Source organism: Rhincodon typus, chromosome 3, assembly GCF_021869965.1.
Source record: "Rhincodon typus isolate 14 chromosome 3, sRhiTyp1.1, whole genome shotgun sequence".
Classification (NCBI taxonomy): domain Eukaryota; kingdom Metazoa; phylum Chordata; class Chondrichthyes; order Orectolobiformes; family Rhincodontidae; genus Rhincodon; species Rhincodon typus.
In genome coordinates this window covers 78,630,449-78,655,914 of record NC_063334.1, presented here as the reverse complement: position 1 = coordinate 78,655,914, position 25,466 = coordinate 78,630,449, and the positions used below count along the sequence as shown (strand labels likewise).

General features: G+C 40.7%; 1 protein-coding gene across 2 annotated transcripts in view; it reads right to left on the bottom strand.

Moving 5' to 3' along the window:
- st8sia4 (ST8 alpha-N-acetyl-neuraminide alpha-2,8-sialyltransferase 4) overlaps positions 1–25,466 on the bottom strand; it is a 67,920-nt gene that overhangs the window by 34,393 nt on the left and 8,061 nt on the right. For both annotated transcript variants that reach the window (XM_020529274.2, XM_048595336.1), the window contains exon 3: positions 11,687–11,944. In XM_020529274.2, coding sequence (XP_020384863.1) covers positions 11,687–11,944 — 258 coding nt within the window. The remainder of the gene's footprint in view (positions 1–11,686; positions 11,945–25,466) is intronic.

Genomic DNA, 25,466 nt, shown 5'->3' with positions numbered 1-25,466 from the left:
TTCGTAGCTCACAGTAAGCTGAGCGACCTTTTGATGACAGCTATGTAACTATTCTCTCTTCTGTGCAGTCCCCCCTTCCCCCACCTCATGCAGTATCATTCTTTTCCCCATCTTTGGATCCAGCCTCTCTTTTCCCCCCTGCTTACAGCCTTCGTGTCTTTCAAACTACTGCAGGTGCATTCTCCTGTTTCTTCCTATCCTCCTTGAAGGCTTTGTGTCTCCCTATCCCCCTTGTAGGCTCCCCATCTCCCCTCTATCCTTGCAGCCTCTCTGTTTCCCCTCAGTCCACTTGCAACCTCCCTGTAGCCCCTTCTTATAGCTCCTTTCTCAACACACTGGAAACATGTTGCTGTAGAGCTGTAGAAAACTCTCCTGGACATGTTCCAGGATCTGTTATCCCTCTCTGCTTTTTACTCTACGAATAGATGTTGGATGGTACAGAATGCACAGGTGCAGTGTGTATACATGTTCTTTCTTTCTGTAAAGAACATGGACCCGAGTGTTAATATACTTCCAGTAAGCACAAGTACACTTCATTGTGATCCCAACTAACAGTCTTAAATCAATTGTCAGTGTAATTATTCTCACACTCAGGATTATTTGACAAATGTTGTCCAATTGTAGAATCACATCTAATGATGGACACTATGTTTTGTGTTTCGCAAGTATAGAATGATTGATCACAGTCAGTAACTTGTTTGTTGTGAAAAACTAAAGGGATATGCTGTGAAATGCTTCAACAGTTTTTGGGATATATGGCCGACATATAAAGCATAACACAAGCTGAATATATTAATATATAAGGCCCCATTCTTCATAGACAGAAATAATATATGCACCTATAGCATAAGTTTAATCTCAACGATGTTGCTGACAACCATTTTCCAATTTGTTTCTTAAGCAATGAGTTGACCAATAGGATTAACCTGCCTGGTTCAAAATTTAAACGAAGCTTGGCAGTTAACTGCCTGTCATCATCTAAGTGAATGTATTTTCTTTGGCAATATCTCTATCAATTGCCAACTAATTATCACTCTCCTCTCAGGCAGTATGAATGCTATTTTCCCTTTACGTTAAGGTTTCTTGCAAGGGCAAACTAAAAAGATCAACCTAGTCGAATTAGAATTTCTACAATTAAAACGTTTGTTCTCAGTCTATCTTTATCCTGTTCCACAACTACTGCGTTGAAAAAGCATGGGAGTGATAGACTGAGTAATTACAGGCCAGTCAGCCCAACTAAAAGTGATGGGAAAATTATTGGAAATATTTTGAGAGATACGATAAATGGGATGATGCAGATTAATCAGGGACAGTTAATATGAATTTGTTACAAGTGAATCACTGCGAATAAAATCGATTGAATTTTTTGAGGAAGTAACAAGGATGGATGATGAGGGTAGCATGTTACATGTATTCTAAATGGATTTTAGGGAGGGCTATTGACAATGTCCAATGTGACAATCTGGCATAATGACCTCTACATTGTGAAGGCTGGAGCACCAGCTTTCAGACACCCTGGACCATGACCCCACCATTGAACACCAGGCCATTGTGTCCACAACATTTCATCCGGTGATCTCTCTCTGCTGCCTCCAAGCTCACCGTCCCTCAAACCCACATTGCCCACTTCCATCTCCTTCCCAAAATCCACAAACAGGACTGCCATTGTTTCTGCCTATTCCTGCCGCATATAAATCATCTCTTCCTGCCACGAGATGACTGTTTTTCTCCCCTTATCCCGTCCCTTCCCACTTACATCCACAATTCTTTTGACACTTTGCGTCAGTTTTAGAATTTCCAGTTTGCGGGCTCCAGCCGCCCTCCTCTTCACCATGGATGTGCAATCCCTCTACGTGTTCATCCCCCATCAGAACAGTCTCAGGCCTCTCCACTTGTTCCTGGATAAAAACACCTTCTCCTTTAACTCCTCCCACATTCTTCACACCAAAGGAATAGCCATAGGCCCCAGATATGCCTGTCTCTTTGTGGGGTACATGGAACATTCCTTGTTCCAGTCCTACTCTGGCCCCCACCCACAACTTTTTCTCTGGGACACTGATGATATCATTGGAGCTGCTTCTCTCTCTTGTCCAGAATTAGAAAAATTAATCAATTTCACTTCCAATTTCCATCCCGCCCTCACCTTCATCTGGTCCATCCCTGATGCCTCCCTTCCCTTTCTTGACATCGCTGTTTCCATTTCTGGGGTAGGTATGACACCAATATCCACTACAAACCTGCTGACTCCCACAGTTACCTGGACTATACATCTTCACACTCTACTTCTCTTAACGATTCTATTCCATTCTGTCAGTTCCTCCGCCTCCACTGCATCTCTTCTGATGATGCCAACTTCAACAACGGAGCCTCAGCAATGTTCACCTTAGAACATCGGTCATAGAACAGTACAGCAACAGTACAGGCCCTTCGGCCCACGATCTTGTGCTGACCTATTATCCAACTCTAAGATCAAACTACCCTGCATACCCTACATTTTACTATCATCTATGTGCCTATCCAAGAGTCACTTACATGTCCCTGATGTATCTGACTCCACTACCACCACTGGCATGGCATTCCACGCACCCACCACTCTCTGTGTAAAGAACCTATCTCTGACATCTCCCCACTCCTCCTCCACATCCAATGCTTCCTCACATTCCCACAGCACCTTCTCCTGCAATTGCAGAAGGTGTAACACCTACCCATTTACTTTCTCTCTCCTATCTAAGGCCCCAGACACACCTTCTAGTGGAAACAACAATTTACTAACACTTCACTCAATCTAGTTTACTGTATTCAGTGCTCACAATGTGGTCTCCTCTACACTGGGGAGATGAACAGCAGACTTGGCAACCACTTCTCAGAATTCCTATGCTCTGTCTGCAAAAAGACCCTGAGCTTTCTGATGCATGCTACTTCAACATACCACCGTGTTCCCTGGCCAACATCTCTGTCTCAGACTTGCTACAATGCTTCAGCAAAACTCAGCGCTAGCTGGAGGTATAGCACCTCATTTTCCGCTTGGGAACCCTGCAACGTTCTGGACTTAATATAATATTCAATAATTTTAGGGCTTGAGCACCCTCTCCAATGGCCTTACCCCAACCTCCACACACCAGGCCTTGTCATCACATGGGCAGCTACCACACACAACCCAATGTCAATCACTAACAGTCCCCATTAGCAGCTATTCATTCCAACAGGCTGACCTTTACACATTCCTTTGTCCAACTACGTTTCTTTCTCTCTGGGCTCTATCTCCACCTGCCGTTTACTCCTTCCCCCTCTCCCAACCCTTCTTCAGGAAATATACTAACGTTTTCCTAGCTACAATCAGTTCTGAAGAAGGGTCATTGCACCCAAAATGTTAACTCTGCTTTCTCTCCACAGATGCTGCCAGACTTGCTGAGTTTTTCCAGTAATCTCTGATTTTTTTCCGGTTGCCAGCATTCGCAGTTCCTTGATTTTTTTTAATGACAGACTAGTCAGAAGTTTAAAAGTTAATGGAATCCAAAGGATAATGACAAGTTGGATCCAAAATTGGTTCGGTGGCAGAAAGCACAGGGCAATGGTTGACAAATGCTTTTGTAACTGAAAGGTTTTTCTCAGTTGGTTTGAACATGGTACTGGGTTTCTTATTGTTCATCGTTTATATCAATGATTTAAACTCAAATGTAATCGACACGGCGAAGAAGTTTACAAATGATATTGAAATTGACCAGCTGTCATTAGTGATGAAGAAAACCAAAGTCTACAGGAAAATATCAAAGGACAGTCACGTAGACAGAAAAGTGAAAAATAAAACTCAATCTTGATAATTATGAGGTAATGTATTTGGGGAGGCTAAAAGAAATGCAAGTATACACAATAAATGGTTGGTTACCCAGACATGTAGAGGAACAGAGGACGTTAGAATGCATGCTCACAGGTAGCAGGGTCCCTGAAGGCAACAAGACAGCTGGATAAATTAGTCAAGGAAGTACACAGGAGATTTTCTTCCATTGGTCAAGGTTGCGAGTATAAGAACAGGGAAGTTATGCTTGAAAGAGACAATAAGGACTACAGATACCGGAAGCCAGAGTGTATAGGTGCGAGGCTCGAAAAGCACGTTTACCTGCTCCTTGGATACTGTCTGACCTGCTGTGCTTTTCCAGCCGCACACCCATAGAGGTGTAATGATTGCTTTAGAAAATGTTTAATGCCAATATTTCACAACTATTTCCAGTAATCATACTTATTTAAATAGGATGCAAAAGAACCAGTGTTTTCTCACTTTTCAAGCCTCTATATCTCGTACTGGAATCGAAAAACATAGCAGATGGTGAAAAACGGATTCAATGTGCATCTGGAGTTTTAAAAAATTTAGGCAAATGGCCAACGGACAACGTAACCATTGTTTATTGTTGTTAAAAAAACCTCAAGTTCACTAGAGACAACAAGGCGTAAAGTTGGATGAACACAGCAGGCCAAGCAGCATCATAGGAGCAGGAAGGCTGATGTTTCGGGCCTAGACCCTTCTTCAGAAATGGGGGAGGGGAAGGGGCTTCTGAAATAAATAGGGAGAGGGGGGAGGCAGATAGAAGATGGATAGAGGGGAAGATAGGTGGCGAGGAGACAGACAGGTCGAAGAGGCGGGGATGGAGCCAGTAAAGGTGAATGTAGGTGGGGAGGTAGGGAGGAGGTAGGTCAGTCCAGGGAGGACGGACAGGTCAAGGGGGTGGGATGAGGTTAGTAGGTAGGAGATGGGGGTGCGGCTTGAGGTGGGAGGAGGGGATAGGTGGGAGGAAGAACAGGTTAAGGAGGCGGGGATGAGCTGGGCTGGTTTTGGGATGCGGTAGGGAGAGGGGAGATTTTGAAGCTTGTGAAATCTACATTGATACCATTGGGCTGCAGGGTTCCCAAGCAGAATATGAGTTGCTGTTCCTGCAATCTTCGGGTGGCAGCGTTGTGGCACTGCAGGAGGCCCAGGATGGACATGTCGTCTGAGGAATGGGAGGGGGAGTTGAAATGTTTCGCGACTGGGAGGTGCAGTTGTTTAGTGCGAACCGAGCGTAGGTGTTCTGCAAAGCGGTCCCCAAGCCTCCGCTTGGTTTCCCCGATGTAGAGGAGGCCACAACGGGAACAGCGGATGCAGTATACCACATTAGCAGATGTGCAGGTGAACATCTGCTTGATGTGGAAAGTCTTCTTGGGGCCTGGGATGGGGGTGAGGGAGGATGTGTGGGGGCAGGTGTAGCACTTCCTGCGGTTGCAGGGAAAAGTGTCGGGTGTGGTGGGGCTGGAGGGGAGTGTGGAGCGGACAAGGGAGTCACGGAGAGAGTGGTCCTTCCGCAAAGCAGGTAAGGGTGGGGAGGGAAAAATGTCTTTGGTGGTGGGATCAGGGAAGGAAATTTGCCACCTGTTACCTGGTCTGGCCCAAATGTTACTCCAGACCCAGACCAGCAATGTCATACTTAATGTCATCTGAATAATTAAGGATGGGCAATAAATGATGGCCTAGTCAGCGACACCCACATTTCATGATAGACAGGATCAGAATCAGCTGGGCCAGTGCCACAATTGGAGATACGTTGGCCATACCACCAAAACAAGTGCTAGATGCTTCTGTCCAGTAGCAATGATCAAACACTGAGAATCAATTCTTTTCCATGCAGAAGGAATCAGAGACGAGCAGCTGACAAATAGACAAAAAGAACTGGTATCACAACTCAAAGATATGCCTTATTCATAGTACAGGTCACACAGATCAACTCCTTGACATGACAACCCTATCTCTGTGAAAACTAGGGTCAAACAAAGATGTTTCATTATTTCTTCCTTTTTCTCATTGCAATACATTATCTCACCTTCAACAAATTATGGAAGACATGGAGGTAATATGAATAATTGATGGGTAACCAGAAGTGAAAGAGAATAGAAAGAAAAATTGAAGAGGAAATGAAAGAGAGGAAATAAGAGATGGAAGGAAAAAACAGAGATAACACAGTGTGTTCTTCCCAGGTTTGGCTCAACATGACAAAATCAACAACTGGGTTGAGTCGCTAAGGGCTTGGTGTTATCAGTAACACACTACCGATATTAACATGTACAGCCAAGACATTTTTCTTTGTCTATTTGCACAAATAGATTTTTGAGTTTGTAAGATTTGTAAGTGACTTTGACAGTTTTCTAGGAAATGGCATACAACTTTTTAGCATCTCCGTATTATCTAATCTGATGGCTGAAGGATCAGCTTTTGAATGTTCTGTTTCTTGTTATTCTTAAATCATTCTGGTATTTTTATTGTACTCAATAATTCTTCCACCATTGAAAAGGTGCTTTTGTTCTGACCATCCTCCATGTGTTTCTGCCCCCACTCCCTTTCCAAGTTTCCCCTGTGTTTTTATCTCCTCAGTCTCCAATGCAAACTATTTTTTCCTTCAGAGATACTAAGAACTGCCGATGCTGGAGTCAGAGATAACACAGTGTGGAGCTGGAGGAGCACAGAAATCATTTCTGAAGAAGGGTCCTGACACGAAACATCAACTTCCCTACTCCTCTGATTCTGCCTGGCCTGCTGTGCTCCTCCAGCTCCACACTGTGTTATCTCTGACTCCAGCAGTTCTTAGTATCTCTGAAGGAAAAAATAGTGCTTATAATCTACACAGACATAGCTTTTTATGATTTTTTTATTTCTTTAGTGTAATAAACTTATGGTCTTGTGTTAAAATAATCTTGGCAGCCTGGTGTGAATATATTCAAAGACTAACCAGTCTGGTAACAAACTGCAAAGTAATACTTGTGATCTATCAAGCCAGGTTTTATTCTGAGGTCTTACTTGTCTGGTGCTACCATCAGCTGGGATCATAACACAAGCAACGCTTGCGCAGTAAAGATCACCGATGCTCAGTTTTGGTTCCACCGGGGCCACTCGGTGACTGATTTCATTACAGCCTTGCTCCAAACATGATCAAAACAGCTGAACTCCAGACATGAGGTGAAATATGAAGACAACATTTGATTGAGTACGACAGTAAGGGACTGTAAGTTTTAAAATCAGTAAGGGTTATGGAGATAAAGTGAGAAAGTGGAGTTGAGGATTATCAGGTCAGTCATGGTTGAATTGAATGGCAGAACAGACTCAATGGGCTGCATGGTTTATACCTGCTCTTACATCTTATTGTCTACAGTGAGTATATATTTAGCTTTGAATAAGTTTATTCCACTATTAACTACAGTAAAGCTCTATTTTGTTTAAGGCTGTTCAGATTCCAAACCGCCATGTTTAAAATTAAGTCAGCAATTAGAAAGTGAGATGTACCAAGGTTAGTAATAGGCAGGTTGACTGCCCTGAAATGGGCTGCGCAACTGTATTTTGTGTATGAAATTCGCAACTTGTTGTAAATCAGCAGAGGGTTCTTGAGCTGATCCCCGTATGCATGTGTGAATAAACCAATATATTTTGGGCTTGAACTGCTAAGTGTCAACTCTTATTTAACACCGCCCACTGGGCCCTTCACTGTTGTTTCCAATGCGAGCCCAATTCTCCCATTTACCAGAGCTGGAGGTACTTGCCACTGCTGGGATTCCCCAGGATATACCCAGACTGTTATGTGCAGCCATTAGTGTTGGTGCAGGTGGGGAAGGTGATAAAGTGTCCTGAGTGAGTAGGCAGCACAGAGAACATGCAGCTTTAACATTACAGAGGTTTGGGGGTGGGAGGCTGTAGTGTCAAACGATTTTACATGCTGTTATCCAACTGGAAAAACACAGGCACTCATGAGCTGCTCTACAGTCATGTTCCACTCATGCTTCCCAGACACAGCCGATAACAGCAAACTGACACCCTGCTATGCCAGGAGATGTCAATGTCCTGGTGAAAAGGATTGTGCTAAGGAGGGCCATCCTCCCATCAGGACTGTCAGAGGAAGCCACAACACCAGACCCTGCCAGCCTGGTTCAAGTCAAAGCGGTCTCCACAGTCCAGAGGAATGCCCAACAGTGTAGGAAGAAGGGGAACAATCTTCTCTGCTTAGTTACACCACATTATCTTTGCAACCTGACTCTCATTGTCTCTCTACTGTACCCACCTCCCACCGAGGCTCACGCTCTAACAGTGCATCCAACATTGCATCTCATTTACTCTCTCCCACCCAACTCTACATGGAGAGGCTTGGCATTCATTGGCAAAAACTGGGACCGCATCTGTGGAGACATCTAGAGATCAACGTCCCAACAACCAAGAAGGAAACATTGTTCATTTTTGTGCAGCTCTGCCATTAGTCCCACTGTTCAGTTGATGTTAGTATGCCATGATCTCTAACCCTCCAATGCAACATTCTTCGTTTTGTGTTAACAGGTACAAGAGTGTGGCTGCAATGGACAGCCCATCCTATGAGAGATGATGAAGATAGAACAACGCTTCAGACTCCTTTCTGCACCCCCCACCAGGCCCCAACACCTTGACAAGTTATTTTTCTACATTAGATACTTCACTGCCACGTCTCTGTAGCTGGTTGAGGAAGAGACACCCCAGGCCACTGGCATTCAGAGGAACGCTAGAGGCTCGGCATCTACTCAGGTCCAGGCTGGAGAGGGCCCTGTGGTGTTGATAAACAGGAACATCATTGACATAAGCAAGCAGAAAGCGGAGCAGGAGGCAGATCTGTCTGGGGCATGGGGCAACTGAAAACAAAAGTTGGACCACTGCAGCAACACCATCAGGACCTTGTAGTCTCAGGCATGTGATTGTCTGGCTGTCTCCATGGATAAGCTGGCAGCTGTCAAGGGGAGCCAAGTCCAGCACTTCTACACTTTACTGTGTATGCAAAAGGACCTGCACTCTGTTGCCCTAACCTTGATTCCTCAGCATGACAGGGGAACAAGAGAACCTGAACTCACTCCAGCTCCTCCTACCTCACTCAGAGACAGGGCAGTCCCAATAAGCAGGCAGCAGGAACCACACACAGATTCCATCCCTACACCAAGAAGTCTCCTCTCAGCACACCCCAGAGATGGCCAGACCTTCCACCTCCACCCTGCCTGCCACCCTCAGTCCACTGGAAGGTCACACCGAGGGGGAGCACAGCAGTTGCTCCTCAGGTAGTGAGGAGAAAGTGGAAGCCCAAACAGAAACATTCCCTTCCTAGTAGCCCTCCCCATCAATCCCACAGGTGTCATGCTTCCACAAGTCCACACTCAGCTTGTCTATCTGAGTCTGTATCTACTCACTTTACCACTTGGCCCTGACTTATGAGGTAAACATATTGCGTCTGGTAGTGCACTGCTCCACTCATGGAACCCACAGGGTGCTGGTCACTGTTGATAACCTCCCTCCCACATGCCCCCTTTCACTCCCATGTTCGGTTATCTCACACAACATACATTTGAGTTGTCCCCTTCAGTCCTGTCACGAACCCCCATCCCAGAAGTCTGCCACCACTTCCAACCATTAAACACCCAAACGTCACTCCTAGCCATTCAGCCCTTGATAATAATGCTGGCTCCCTGTAAGAGGATCTCACCTCATCCCACTTGTTTTTTCCCCATTATGTAATAACTGTTTTGTCTACATATAGTTGTCCCAATTCTCTCCGGTACACCATGACTGAATCTGCCTTCACCACATTCTCAGGCAGCATATTCCAGATCCTCACCACCATTTGCTTCAAGATGTTTTCCTCATGTCACCGTTCCTCCTTTTCGCCAATCACCTTAAGTTGGTATCCTCTCACTCACAATTCTTCCAATAATGGGAACAGTTTTTTTTTCCTATCTGCTCTGTCCAGACATTTCATATTATCGAACGCTTTGATCAAATCTCCTCTAAACCTTTTCTTCTCCAAGGATTATAGCTGTAGATTCTCCTGTCTATTTACTTCATTGCTGGAATTATTCTTTCAAATCTTTTCTGTACTGTTTTTACCTCCTTTCTAAACTGTGGTGTCCAGAACTGGAGATGTACTGGAGCCAAATAGTGTTTTGAATAGATTTATCATCACTTCCTTGTTTTTGTACTTTATTTCTCTATTTATAAAGCCCGGGGTCTCAATTGTTTAATTACCCGAGGTCTGAAATTGCCTTGCCACCTTCACTGATCAATACATACTTGAACCCCTGCAGGTCTCTCTAATCTTTCACCCATTTTAGAATTACACCCTTTAGCTTGTTTTGTCTTTACTCAGTTTTCCTACCAAAATGTATCACTTCACAATTTAGTGCCACAAATTTCATTAAATTAATTGTTGTACAAATTCGTTGTTAAAGACCTTTTCAATACTACATACTGTTTGCTTACCCCATGCAATCTTTGTTAATCTACTCTTAATGAAGTGGTGGTAGAACAAAACATAGCGTGGCTAAATACTGCACCAGTACCATTTAGTTGCATTGCTCCATTGTTTTTAGTTGTATCTATTTCATCACTGTTATTAACAAATTGTTGTAATTTTGCCCAAGTGAGGAATAATTACTCTCAGTTAAAGTTCTTTCATGTTTAAATTTACATGCAACATGTCTGTTTTTTTAATCCTCTGGATTAGACACAGCATTTTTCTTCATCAATCCTACAGATTTCCATAATTCTCAGAAAACATTGAAATCATATTTTGCAAAAACAGCAGATTTACATCCCTTTGTTACTTTTTATGTATCAAAGGAGTAAGCACTGGTATCATCTTTACCATATTTGCTGAACTCTTTCTAACATCTTTACCCTTGCTCTTAAAAATAATAATCTGGGCACAATACTCCAAGAGATGTTTATTGAGTTTTTCATAACAAAAACATTTTAATCATCACTGATGTCTTTTTCTTGACATCAAACTTTTTTTAGACATCACTTTGCATTGTTTTCTAAGTTGCAGCCAGTTTTGAAGGCTTGCTCTCTCACCATAATGGTGCAGTTAAAATCAGGAGCTCACCATGTAGGTGACCATCTGGCTTTATATCACTGTCATATTACACTATTATACCACTGGCACAGTCTATAAAATTTGCAATGATCTGTCCTAATGCTCTGTGTAGTGATTGTAACGAGGTCAGCCAGGTGGACATCATACAACGAGTTCCCTGATTGGGGCTGTTAATCTGGCCCAGTCAGAGAACGCTGGCTGACAGACATAAACAGAAGTGCCAGAAGTTCTGTTCACTCTGAGAGCCGGCTGTGAGGAAGCTGAACTAGTGCTATGTACTATGCGTGTGTAAATAAAGGGTGACTTGGTGACAGGATACCAGCGTCTGTGGAGTTATTCACCCTGTATTCCAATAAATGTTACCTCAGAAAGAAAGCATCACTGCACAGCAGAGAAGTAGGAACTGCCAATGCTGGATATTCCGAGATAACAAGGTATAGAGCTGGATAAACATAGCAGGCCTTTCCTGCATCAGAGGATCAGGAAAGCTGACATTTCGGGTCTGGGCCCTTCTTCAGAAAATCCGATGGCTATACATCGCTTTCTTTGCAAGGCTCCTCTTCTGTTGAAATTTCATTCAATTGGGAAGTTTTGAAAATTATATTTGAAAAAAGGACATTTCTGACAGGAAAAGTTTGTCTCTCTTATACATTGGAACTGATGCTAAACCGTTCAAATGCCATCTAGTTACAAAGAATTAAAATTGCGCTCAATCCAAAAACATGCTCATGCTTTCGAAAACCACTGTTAATTGCAAAGATGGTAAAATCCTGTTATAGAAAGAGTCCTACCTTATTACAAATTCATGACTGTCAATCTCCTTTCCACATCCACTACCCAGAAGAATCCCAGAATTTCCAACAACTGCACAAGAGCTGAATCTCTTGTTCTTCATTGGGGACACTTCAGGGAGAAGCCTGTGCAAGTTGTGAGAGATGTTGAGGGTCCGGCGTCTGTCCAGCACATAATGAATTATATCTCCTGGCTTCAAGCTGCTTTTCACCACTGATATATCTCTCTCAGCATCTAAAAAGCGAAGGATATCCTTCCTGCATGCAAAGAAGTGACATTCGGTCAAAATGAGAAATTACTGAAAAAAAATACTTTATACATTGATAAGGACTAAGGCAACATGACAAAAAAAATTAAAACACATTTTTGCATCAATATGAGGGAACAGAACTGCTAGAAACAGTATTTTCATTATAATAAATTTTAAAATAGACTAAAATAATCATAAGGGCACTTCAAAACAATGATCAGTTCAAACATGAAACACAGTATCTACTACTGGGGTCCTCACTACAGCCTTGGAGAAGCTGCATTTGGCAATTAATAGGGTGGGTTCTGAATCATAAGGAGTGGATACAGCAACCAGAACTTCATTGTTTTGAATTGAGGAGATATGGGGTGAAATATGATTAGAGGTTTTCAAAAATGATAAAACAAACAAATGAAGTAAACATAGATTATTTTCCCAACTAAATTGAATGCAAAAGTCAAAAAGATACTACACTATTATTTACATAGAAAATATAAAATAATACAATTTGCCTACTTTTAAGAGGTCAACAATTGGGATTATATTTGGAGCAAGCAGACATAAGAACCTCACATATTTGGCTCTTAAGAAAGTCTAAATTAAGTCAGAACGAAGACTCAAAAATGTCCTTCAAGCATTATGCTTTAAGGTTTGAAACAAAACTTGTGTGTGTGTAACTCATTCAGAACAGGTAAAATAACACAAACATTCAATGTGAAAAAAGATGGTCTGCGCCTTCTGATCTTGGAAGATCCAAATATACACAGTACATTATCACAATGTTTTCTGATGTATAAAATCTCTCATTCAAAAAACATTCATTGTTTATTGCTTTTTTTCTTTAAAATAAAGGATTTACAATTCACTTAAAGTGTCATTTTCTAGAATGTGAAGGACTTTTTCTTGTCGCAGAGATTTGCACTTGCAGAATTTTAGGTATTATTTTGAAATAACACTGTCAACATTGTAAGTTCCTTGGAAAACACTTTGCATTGTATATAATCGGAATTGTGAAGAAATGGTAAGTGGTACTATTAAATCACTAATCTCATCTACCATACATTTTTTAAAGAATAATACTTTGAATAACAATTACAATCAGAGCTTAAAATCTGCTTTCAAAATGTTCACATAATGTATATTGTATCTGCTGCATTTCTGAATTTATGACATACAGCTGTATAAACAGAGTTTTCAGAATGAAATGTTACAGTGAGCCACAAAATAGTTCGCTAACACAGCTGTCCAAGCAGACAGATGTCTTAGTTCAGTAGAATCCTAGTTCAGTTGTAGGATCCTGTTGCTGTTTCCAATGGGTGCAGCATGCATTACTAAAGGAATTGACAGAGGCTAAAATCAAAACAGCAAAAGGAAATTTTCTGATTTTTTTTGAGGGCAAAATGCTTCTTTGAGAGCTACAATTTGCTATCGATCCTTCTGTATCCCACCTCCCAGACCGTCTCTTCTCATTTCAGAGTGAATATCCAGATCGGCTGGTGGGAGAGCAGCCAGATTTTCCTGGCCAGGCCTCACCCCTACCCTTCCCTGATCTGTGAAATACTGTGACTATGAATCGGTTGTGCCTCTCACCCACTGATGCCATCGGGCAAGTGGAGCAGATTCAGCACCCACCAAAATAATCTGTATCTTGAGTTATAAATTATTTATAGATAATATACATAATAGCCGCAACCGAGATGTTAGTTGATTTCTCAGTCTTCTGAATATCTAATTTCAGCCATTCTACTAAAAAATAAATATGGAAACTATATGTGAAAATCAGAGAGAGTTATCAATGAGCCGCTCTTGTCTTTTATTCCAACACTTCCTGGGGCCAGGTCACCAGTCTGGGCCAGTGAAAAACTCAATGTGGTAAGAAAAACAATGAAGAGATTCAAATCCTCAAAAAAAAAACCCTGCTAACGTAATATTTTTGTTTGAATGATAATGTAGCATATTCTCAAAATTCTTCACATTAAACAACTCAGCAAACCCCCTCCCCCAGAACTGGTTTTGAATGAGCTGGGATCTCAGATTGCTTAGGAATTTTAGGGAAATGAATGGAAAAGATCTCTAAATTTAAAATTTCTTGCATTCTTGTCATTGTACAAGTTGTAACATCTCCACTTATTTCTTAATTGTCTCTAACTTCCTTGATTGAAATAACTGATCACATTATCACATATCGTACACGAATTAGACTTTTGAGTGGCATGTCGTTCCATTAAATTTATTTTTGTGTCTCACTTTACTGTGGTGTATCGCACATACAATTAAAAAGTCTGCAACTGCAGCAGATGATTTGGGGAAATCGCAAGTTCTAATCTTTTCTAATTATGTTTTCTTAGAAATTAATGTGTCAGTCATGTGATAGTACTAGTACGGAGAAATAGTAGCCTTAGAAGACCTTAAAGTCATCCTGCCAACCAATCAATGGGAAAACCTAGACTCTTACAGACCATATTTACTATCGCTTTCAAAATTTTCTGCTATCCACTGCTCTTATTTTTTGATCATTTAAATGAGAATTGTAATACTGAAAAACAATAATCTTCAGCACAAGTAGAATTCTACAAGAACATTATATTTTTGTGGCATGAAGAGAGTAAAAAAAAATTACAGATGATCTGATTCAGTCAAGAAAATATCTTTTATCAGCCCACACAGCAAGGTGCAAGTCGTAAATCACAGCCACAACCAAAATCCAGTTCTCTTTGCTTCTCTTTACCGCTAGTTTGGACTTCTATTAGTTGGAGTACAGAATGCAAAAGAGTTAAGATAATTTTGTCATAAAAAGCCAAGAGCCAGTTTTCAAATTTATAGACTTTGTTACTGAATTTTATGCTCATTGAGTTAAACAATGCTCTGTTGTAAATGACAATCCATTTGGAGCTATCTGGATTGGGTATGCATCCTGATTAACTCCTTTCAACTTTAGGTGCAGACAGTCCAAACTCAACAACATGAAACTGGCTGTATTGAATTCAAAAACTCTCTATTTGAAGGAAAAGAGCCAGTTAAGATTATTACCTCTCTCCTGATAGTATTTAGCTAGACTGTAATATTACCAAATATTATATCAGTCCAAGTTTAACTTTTCATTAATTATTCCTCCAGCAAAAGGGAATAGGAATTGGGTTATTTTGTCCTTGATATCGAGAACTAAATGAGAGACCTTAAGTTTTAAACTGCAAAAACATTTATTAAAGTGTTGATGTCAAAAACATAAATCATAAAACCAGATTAAGCTCAGAAAAAGAAAATCCCAAGTTTAAACTTCAATTGTAAAAAAAACAAATATTTTTAAAGGGAATGGGTAGCCAACAATATCAAAGAAAGGTATTTGTTTCCCAAGTATGTGTGAGACGTATTGGTCTGAATTTTCACACAGATGGAGAGACTCTCCACCTTTGCAGAAATGGTGAAGGAGGCAAGAATCAGAAGTCCTGCAGGTGAGGGGCTGAGTGGTGCGGCATCATGGGTGAATGGAGGCAAGTTCTCATTTGCACATTCGTGGTTTACAGAAGCTTCCTCAGTCAGCTCAGGTTTTGCTAATGAGATTTCCAAAACATGACTTGTGTACTTTAAACCTGGAGAAGGTGTAAAATTTCTGGATTCTGTGGTCAGATAAGGAACAATTTTGAAAAGGGTCCCATAATCTCTTTGGAGGAGGTCAGGTGCTTTTTGGTGAAGATATGGTATACTTTTGGAAAGGTTAAGTGCCCTTTGGGATTATCAAATGTGTGTTTGCATATCAAGCGCATAAACACACTGGCAGTGTCAAACTCATTGGAACTGTCCATATAGCCATCAATCTGTTGAGGCATTTAAATCTTCTGCTATTTAAATATTTGAAAAAAGGCTGCCTACAGTTAAAAAAAATCAATGATCCCTATTTCACTGTCTGTTGACATTTTACAAACTTTCATTATTACAATGGATATTATGAAATCAGTTTGATTGACAGTTCCAAGGGGTTATAAACCTTGAACTTTAGACAATCAATTCAAATACTTGTTTTCATAAGGGATTTAAGAAAATATAATATAATGAAGTTATTTTTAATCAAAGAGTGGTAATTATAAATGGTGAGTTCATCAATAAAAACATAAGAACATTATTCAATTTGATTACGGGTCCTGAGGTCTACCCAGGGTGAATATTAAGTTAGCATGGTATATGTAAAGTGAAGGGTGGTGGGATGGGGAGGGGAAATTAACTGATGTGAATTGACACTAACTTAGAAACAATAAAAATGCACAGGGGAGTGGAGGGGGCTTGGAGGGACATTGGTTGGCATGGAGGGTATGAGGGGCCATAGGGATGGGTGGTCATTCATGGATTTGTATGGAAAGTATGTAAGGACTTTGGAGTGGGTGGGGCACAGATGCAACATGAGGAGTATGCAGGGAATGTTTTAATTATCATTTTGCAACGTATGTTCATGTACAAGTTTAAGGGAGATGAGCATGACTACACTTATTTAGATGCATGTGGTTTCTTATCAATGTAGTCACAACTGCTGAGAAGGGAGTCAACCAAGTTCCACTTGCTAGCTAGCACGTACTTTTGTGAACAATGTTTACAATAAACTACCTTTTTAACCTGTAGACAGTAAAGGCTACAGAGGAGGCTCCAAACAATCCTTTCAAATCCAGCAAAGATTCATTTGCACTTCATCTAACCTCATCGACTGTATCAATTGCTCCCGATGTGGTCTCCTCTATATCAGGGAGACCAAATGCAGACTTGGGTACCAGTTTGCGGAGTATCTGCACTCTGTGCACATCAACTAACCCAACCATCACTTTAATTCCCAATCCCACTCCCCTGCTGACATATCCATCCTTGGCCTCCTCCAGAGTGAGGCCAAACATGAACTGGAGGAGCAACACCTCATATTTGGGACCTTACAGCCCAATGGCCTGAATGTTGACTCCAAAATCTCTCCTCCCCCAACCTGGCCATCTTCTGACTCACCTATCTACTACACCCTTCCCACTGACCAGCCACAATAACCCTTACCTGCATCATCAGCTTCAAAATCCCTCCACCCCAATCTGCCCATCTTCCTATTCACCTACCCACTCCACCCTTCCCACTGACCAACCACAATAACCCCCTTCCTGCATCCACTTATCTCCAATTCACATACCCTCCCTCCAGCCCCACCCCACCCCACCCCCCCTTCCTCTATTCATTTCTGGGTTCCCTTCCCCAGTCCTGAGAAGGGTTTTGGCCCGAAAAGTTGACTTTCCTGTTCCTCGGATGCTGTCTGACCTGCTGTGCTTTTCCAGCTCCACATTACCTTTTTAACCTCCTGTATTCTTTTTACCATAGTTTTTATTCATATTCTTTCACAGTTTCCACTAGAAGCTAACACTATTTATTAAAGTGAACTCACAACGGAGATAAATGAAAGGCCTATTTATTTCACTTATATGAGAAGAATTTTCTTTAGGGATTAGTCACAGGAGGTGAATCAACAGGGAACTTCCAAGTTCTCCCAAAGGTTTAATGCAACACACATTAAGATAATTAAGTGTACCATACAAGTTTCAATCATAGTTCTGTGTTCCAAGCAAGTCTCACGGCCAATGGTGAGGATGGGTATGATTAGTCTGTATGGTCACGCAATAAAGGGAAGGAAAGGCACCCTGGATTTCTGCACCAATTTATCATGTGAAGACACATCTAGAGTGAGATACAGTTTGAGCAAGAGTGCGTTACTGGGAATTTAGCGTACTGTGGGAGTTGAACTAGTCACGTCTTATTTTTTTTTTAATTTCAGTGGTCTAGTTAAAAGGTTAACAAAGAAGCTGACTCAACTGACTGAGGGACAGTTAACAGTCAATCATCCGAATTCTGAATAGGGCTTCAATAGGTGGTGATTACTATTGACATTTAACAAGTGTGAGTCATTTCAGCTCACCCCAGCTCTATTTAAGTACCGTTAAAAGTGCATGATCAGTTGAAGGAACATCACAAATGAGCAAAAGAAAGAAAATTTTGTGCACCGTAGGATTCCAATACACAAGAGAAGTGAAAGGTTTTACATTTATTTTTGTTCATAGTGGTTTGAAAAGTTTTTTTTTATAACAGGATAAATTGAAGTCCAGGATCAGGACCCCAGCAGATGACAAAGAGTGACATTACAGAAAACCGCAGGTTCATTGCTTGGTAATAGTTGCTAGCTAGACATTTTTTTTGTGTGATTGCAACAAAGATAGCCAGGTGGAACTCATAGAATATGAATTCCCTGATTAGGGCTGTTAAGCTGGTCCATTCAGGAGCCCTGGCTGACAGATATAAACAGGAATGTTGGGCATCCCATTTGTTCTGAGAGCTGGCTCTGAGGGAGCTGAATCAGTGTCAAGGACTCTTCACATGTAAATAAAGGGTGATTTGGTGATGGGATACTGGCATAGGTGGAGTTATTTCATTGTTATTACAATTACTTTTCAGATTAAAGGTAAATAGGAGAAATATTTTACAGATTAAAAACTAAAAGACCAATAAAAAACTTAAAAGAAAACAAATTAAGAAGTAAGTAATAGAAATTCAGGGCCAGGCAATATGTTGTAGCTGCATGATGTGGGAGCTGGTGGACCTCACTGTGGTTCATAGCGAGCACATCTGTAACAAGTCTTGGTTGTCGGAGGAACTCTGGCTCAGAGTTGATGAGCAGGAGTCTGAGCTTCAAATACTTCAACACATCTGGGAGCAGGAGAGTTACCTGGACAATGTGTTTCAGGAGGCAGTCACACCCCTTAGCTTAACTGCAATAAATTCAGATGATCAGGGGCAGGAGGATGTGACTATGATGTAGGCAGACAAAGGGATCCAGGAGATAGTGCTGCAGGAATCTCAGTTCTTGAGCTTGCCTAAGAGATTTGAGATTCTTGCTCCCTGTGCAGATGAGTGGGAGCTGCAGGGAGAACATGCAAACTGACCATAGCACATGGTACAGGCCAGGATGGAAGGCTTATTTGCCTGCCTGGTACCTGGGTTCAGGATATTTCATCTGAGCTGCAGAGGAATTTGGAAAGGCGGGGTGTGAGGGAAAGATTAATTGGGCACCAGTGATGGGGACAGAGGGAGTTGTTCAATGGGACGGGCTCCCCCTGAATTATGTTGGGACCAGCATCCTGGTCAATCACATAAATAGGGCTGTGGTTGGGGCTTTAACTAAATCGTCTGGTGGGGCAGAGTGGGGGGGTTCAGCTGTACAGAAAATTAGAGAATCAAAGTTAAAGGAGAAGGTGAGAATGCAGGTTAGTGATAAGTATGGCTGTTACCAGAAAAGAAAAGTAAGGGACAGATTGTGTGAATGTCGTATTGCACAAAGGAATCATACAAGAGTAGGGAAATTTGTTAATAGAACAAACTTAAAGGCTTTGTATCTGAATGCATGAAGCATTTGGAATAAAATTAATGAGTTAGCAGCACAAATAGAGGCAACTGGGTATGATTTGGTGGAGCTTACTGAGATGTGGTTGCAGGGGGACCAGGTTTGGGAATTGAATATCCAAGGGTACTCAGTGTTTCAGAAGGATATGGAGGAAGGAAAAGAGGTGGTCTAGCTCTATTAGCAAAGGAGTGGGTTTAGCGCTGTAGTGAAAAATTTTATCAGCACTGGATATCAAGATGCAGCATTAGTTTAGGTAGAAATAAGAAACAGCAAGGGAAAGAAGTCCCTGGTGGGAGTAATCTATAGGTGCCCAAGCAGTAGCCCTGCAGTGGGATACAATATAAACCAGGAATTACTGGTGGCTTGTAAGAAAGATACAGCAATAATTATGGATGATTTTTGATATGCATATGGGACTAAATTAATCAAATTTATAAGGGTAGCTTCGAGGGAGAGCTCTTTGAATATATTAAAGGTTGTTTCTTGGAGCAATACGTTGGGGAACCAACCAGTGAGTAGGCTACTTCTGCATTTGGTGTTGTGTAATGACGTGGGATTAATGAATGATTTCATAGTAAAGGATTCTCTAGGGAAAGGTGATCATAGCAGGCTAGAATTTCAAATTAATTTGGAGGGTGAGAAACTAAAATCCCACACTAGCGTTTTGGAGTTAAACAAATGTAATTACATAGGCATGAAGACAGATCTGGCCCCAGTGGACGGGGCAGGAGGATCACAACGTAGGACAGCGGACGAGTAGTGGCAGGTGTTTAAGCAGGTACTCAATTGCTCCCAACTAAAATATATTCCAGAAAGGAAGAAAGATTGCAATGGGGAATCATCCATGGCTAAGCAAGGAAGTTTAAGATAAAATAAAAACAAAAACTAAGGCATACCATTTGCAAAGATGAGAGGCAGGCTGAAAGATTTGGAAACTTTTAAAGATCACCAAAGGGTTACCCAGTTCTGAGGGAGGGCCAATGGACCCCAAACATTAACTCTGATTTTTTCTTCACAGATGCTGCCAGACCTGCCAAACTTTTCCAGCAACTTCTGTTTTTGTTCCTGAAGGGGTTACTAAAAACATCTTTAAAAAGAGCAAAGGCAAATTATGAAAGAAAATGAATTATAAGCAAAAGTTTTTAAGTATATAAAAGGGAAGAGAATAGCTAAAGTGATCATTGGTCCCTTAGAAGATGAGATAGGGGATTAATAATGGGGAATGTAGAAATGGTAGAGTCATAAAATCAATATTTTGCTTCAGTTTTCATGGTGGAGTTTTCAGTGAAAAAGTACTGAGCAAACTATTGGCATTGAAAGCTAATGAGTCCCCAAGGGCTGATGGCTGACATCCTAGTGTCTTAAAAGAAGTGGCACTAAAAATAGTGAACCATTGGTTATAATATCCCAAAATTCTCTGGATGCAGGAATGGTTCCAATGGATTGGAAAAATGCTAATTCAAAAAGGGAGGTAGAAAATAGGAAACTACAGACCATTTCGTTTAACATGTGTCATTGGGAAATTGTTAGAATCCATTATTAAGGAAATAATAACAGGGCGTTGGAAAGTCAAAATACAACCCATAGAGTCAACAGGGTTTGATGAAGGGAAAACCACGTTTGACTAATTTGAAGCATTCTTTGAAGATGGATTAACCAAGGTGGATTATGCAGATCCCGTAAGTGCAGAATGTCTCGACTTCCAGAAAGCATTTGGTAAGGTACTCCACAAAAGGTTAGTAAGTAAGGTAAGATCACATGGGGTTAGGGGTAATTTATTCCTTTGGATAGAGATTGGTTAATCAACAGAAAACAGAGAGTCAGGATAAATGGATTTTTTTTTCTGGTTGGTCAGGTGTAACTAGTAGGGGCCACAGGTTTCAGTCACTGGGACCCAAATATTTATAATCTATTTTAATAACTCAGATGTACAGATAGAAGGTAATACTGCCAAATTTGCAATGACAAAAGTATGTTGAGACATAAGTTGAAATGAAGATAAAAGAAATGTACAAATGGATATGGATAAGTTAGGTAAATTGGCCAAAGATGAATTTTAACAAGTGAGAGGTTAAGTCAGAAGTCACATAACTCCAGGTTTCGTCTGAAAGGTTTATTTGAAATTGCAAGTTTTCAGAGTGCTGCTCCTTCATCAGGTGAAGACTTCACAGCTCACGATCCGAAGGCTTGTGATTTCAAATAAACCTGTTGGACTATAACCTGGTGTCGTGTGAGTTCTGATTTTGTCCACCCAGTCCAACACCGGCATCTCCATATTTTGGTTGGAGGAATGAAAAGGCAATTTTTTATCTAAATGGAGAGAAACTTCAAGGTGCATCAATGCACTTGAAGTGCTCATGCATGAATCACAGAAAACTAGTATATAGGTAATAAGGAAGGCCAATGGAATTTTGCTATTTATTGCTAAAGGAATAGAGTATAAAAGTACAGAAGTGTTAGCAAAACTGCCCCCGGAGTATTGTGTACACTTTTGGTCCTGTTAGTTCAGGAGAGATGTAGTTGTATTGGAGGCAATTCAATTGGTTCCACAGATGAGGGGTTTGTGTTGTGAAGAGAGATTGAACAGTTTAGGCTTATACTGTCTGGAGTTTAGATAAATGGGAGAGATCTAATTGAGGTATATAACATGCTAAAGGAGATTGACTAAGTAGATGGAGAAAGGATGTGTCCTGTTGTGGGGTAATGTAAAATGAGAGGTCATAGTTTTAGGATTGGAATAGTGGATTTAAAACAGATGAGGAGAAATTCCGTCTCTCAAAGATTCATGAATCTGTGGAATTCAGTACTCCACACTACAGTGGATGCCTGGACATTGAGTAACTTTGAAGAGAAAATAGATTTTTAATTAGTAATGGGTTGAAGTGTTATGGGGAGCAAGCAGGAAAAGTGAAGTTGAGGCTGAGATGAGATCAGCCATGATCTTACCAAGTGGCACAGTAGGCTTGAGGGGATGATTTGGCCAGTCCTGTTCCTTGTTCTTATAGAGGTATAGAGTCATACAGCACTGTCCATGCTGACCCGACAACCCAATCTAGTCCCATTTGCCAGCTTTTGGCCCATAGCCCCTCTAAACCCTTTCTATTCATGCGCCCATCCAGAGTCCTGTTAAATATTGTTATTGTACCCGCCCCAACCACTTTCTCTGGCAATCATTCCATAGATGCACACCCTCTGTATGAAAAAGTCACCCTTTGGGTCCTTTTTAAATCTTTTCCCACTCACCTTAAACCTATTCACTCTAGTTTTGGACTCCCCCATTCTAGGAAAAAGATCTTGGCTTTTTACCCTATTCATGCCCCTCATGATTTTATGAACCTCTATAAGGTCATCCCTGAGCCTCTGACATTCCAGGGAAAAAAAAGCTTCAGCCTAGGCAGCCTCTTCCTATAACTCAAACTCTCCGGTCCTGGCAACTTCCTTGCAAATCTTTTTCTGCACCGTCTTATGTTTAACAAAATCCTTCCTATAGAAGAGTAACCAGAATGGAATGCAGTATTCTAAAAGTGGCCTCACCAATGTCATGTACAGCCGCAACATAACATCCCCAACTCCTGTACTCAATCTTCTGATCAATGAAGGCAAACATGCCGAATGCCTTCTTCCACTCTGTCTACCTGTGACTTCGTTTTCAAGGAACTATACATGTTCTTATGACCCGTACTGAAAAGTAAATATGTATGGGATCAGGGCTAACTGTAATGCTGCCCACAATCAAATATCTACCAAATGCTACTATCTAGTCTTCTTTTTGACACTTAAATGTGGAACTGAGTATGGAGAGGCTCATTGTATATTCCACAACAATTCAGTGCCTTCGAGATTGTAGGGACTGATCTATTCTACAAAGCCTATAAATGGTTGTCATAGCCTTTAAAAACAAAGTTGATTCCTGTTTACCTTGGAGATGGTCAGTTTTGGAAGATTTCACAGTTAAAACGAAAATAAAACTTTCCGAAACTCCTAAAGGTTCAGGCTGCTGGTGTAAGCTAATGCAATGTAAAGCTTCCTGTTTGGATGGCCTTATTGCAAACCACTTCCTCTAATTCTGCATTGATAAATGATTGCAATTGAAATATTTTTAAAAAGCTGACCTTCAATGATTAAGACTGGAAGTATCTTCAACAGGAACCTCCTTGCTATTGTCCTTTCAAAAGAAGGAAATTTATAGAATAACTTCAGCTTTTTGGGTTTCAAAGTTTAGTGCCACTTCAGTTTTAACAGAACTGCTCAGGATGCTGAATATAGTAAATTCATGAAACCCTGTTAATTAATTTCATTTCAACTACAGTGTCCTATAAGCATATAAATGTCCTATAAATGGGGGTACAAAGTTTTAAACATATTGTTGCGTATTCTGAACAGAGCTAACAAAAGAAGGATCAATTCTTTGCACCATACTATGATCTTAAAAATCTCTTATTTAAGTGATATTTTCCTAAATTAATGCATTATATTTTAGGGACATTTATTATAATATATATAACTTATTTTAAATGATAAACTGTATGTGGCAATTTTATTCTTCAGAAACACAGCTGAAAACATCAATAAGCATTCTTGGAAGGGGAGGAATCAACCCTACATGTTAAAGATAGTATCAAACTGAAAGAAAAAAAAACATATATTGTGGCAAGGAATAATGGTAAACCAGAGGATTAGGAAATTTTTAAAAAATGAACAAACAGCGAGGGAGAAAATAAACTCTGAGGGTAAAGTGTTAAAATCATCATAATTTCATAGGGCAGCTCTCTAATTAAAGATTGGTTTAAACAAAAGGTCACTACTTCTCAGACAAGGGGAGAGGTTGTGATGGAGAGTCCTTCATTTTAACCTCAGCAAGTGCAGGAACTAGCAAGTAATATAAAAAGGGATAATAAGAGCTTATTCAAAATATGTAAAATGAAAGAGACAGATAAAAGTGAAATTAAGTCCCTTTGAGAATGAGGCTGGAGAAATAATAATGGGGAGCTGGATATGGCAGAAGACGTTTATAAATAATTTGCATCCGTATTCACAGTAGAATAAATGAAAGGCATTCCAAAAATACTACATAATAAAGAGGTGAAAGGAATGGAGGAAATCAAAGTAACAAATATATCTGGAGAAAAAATCCCAAGCAAAACATTGGGGCTGAAGGCTGATAAATCCCTTTGATTTAATAATTTGCATCCTGGAACACTAAAGGAAGTAGCTGCGGAGCTGGTGGATGAACAGGTAGTAATCTACAAGAGTCCTTACATCCTGGAGAAGTCAGAGAACTGGAAAACAGCAATGTAACATCCGATTGTAAAAGGGAGGGAAACAAAATGCAGGTAATTATCGCCAGTTAGCTTACCATCTGTCATTCGGGATTATGTTAGAGTCTATGATGAAGGATGTATTAGCAGAGCATCAAGCAGAGTCAGCATTGCTTCATGAAAGGAAATCATGCCTGCCTGTTTTATTAGAATTTTTTGAGGAGGTAACAAGCAGGACAGATAAAGGAGAACCAATAGATATTTGGTTGCCCAAATAACATTCAATGAGGTATTGCACATTGGGCTACCAAATTAGCCAATAGTGTTGGAAGTGGTAGATGAGCATGAATAGGGGATTGGATTTCTAAAAAACAGAGTTGGGTAAATGAGGCATTTTCAGAATAGTAACTTTCAACTAGTGGAGTGCCACAGGGATCACTTTCAGGACCATGATTATTTGCAACGTATGTTAAAGACCTGAATGAAGAAAGTGCATTCACTATCACCAAGTTTGCAGATGGTGTAAAAATAGATAGGAAGACAAAGTCTGCTGGGAGATATATATAAGTATGCAAGAACCTGGAAGATAGTGGGAAAATGTAAAGGATGACACTTTGACAGGGCTAAAAGAGGAACTGAGTATTATTGGAGAAAGACTGCAGAAAGCTGCAGTAGAAAGGGATTAGGGTGTCCTTATGTATAAATCACAAAACGCTAGCATTCAAGTTATAGAGATAGTAGGAACTGCAGAAGCTGGAGGATCTGAGATAACAAGGTGTAGAGCTGGATGAACACAGCAGGCCAAGCAGCATCAGAGGAGCAGGAAAGCTGACACTTCAGGCCTAGACCCTTCTTCAGAA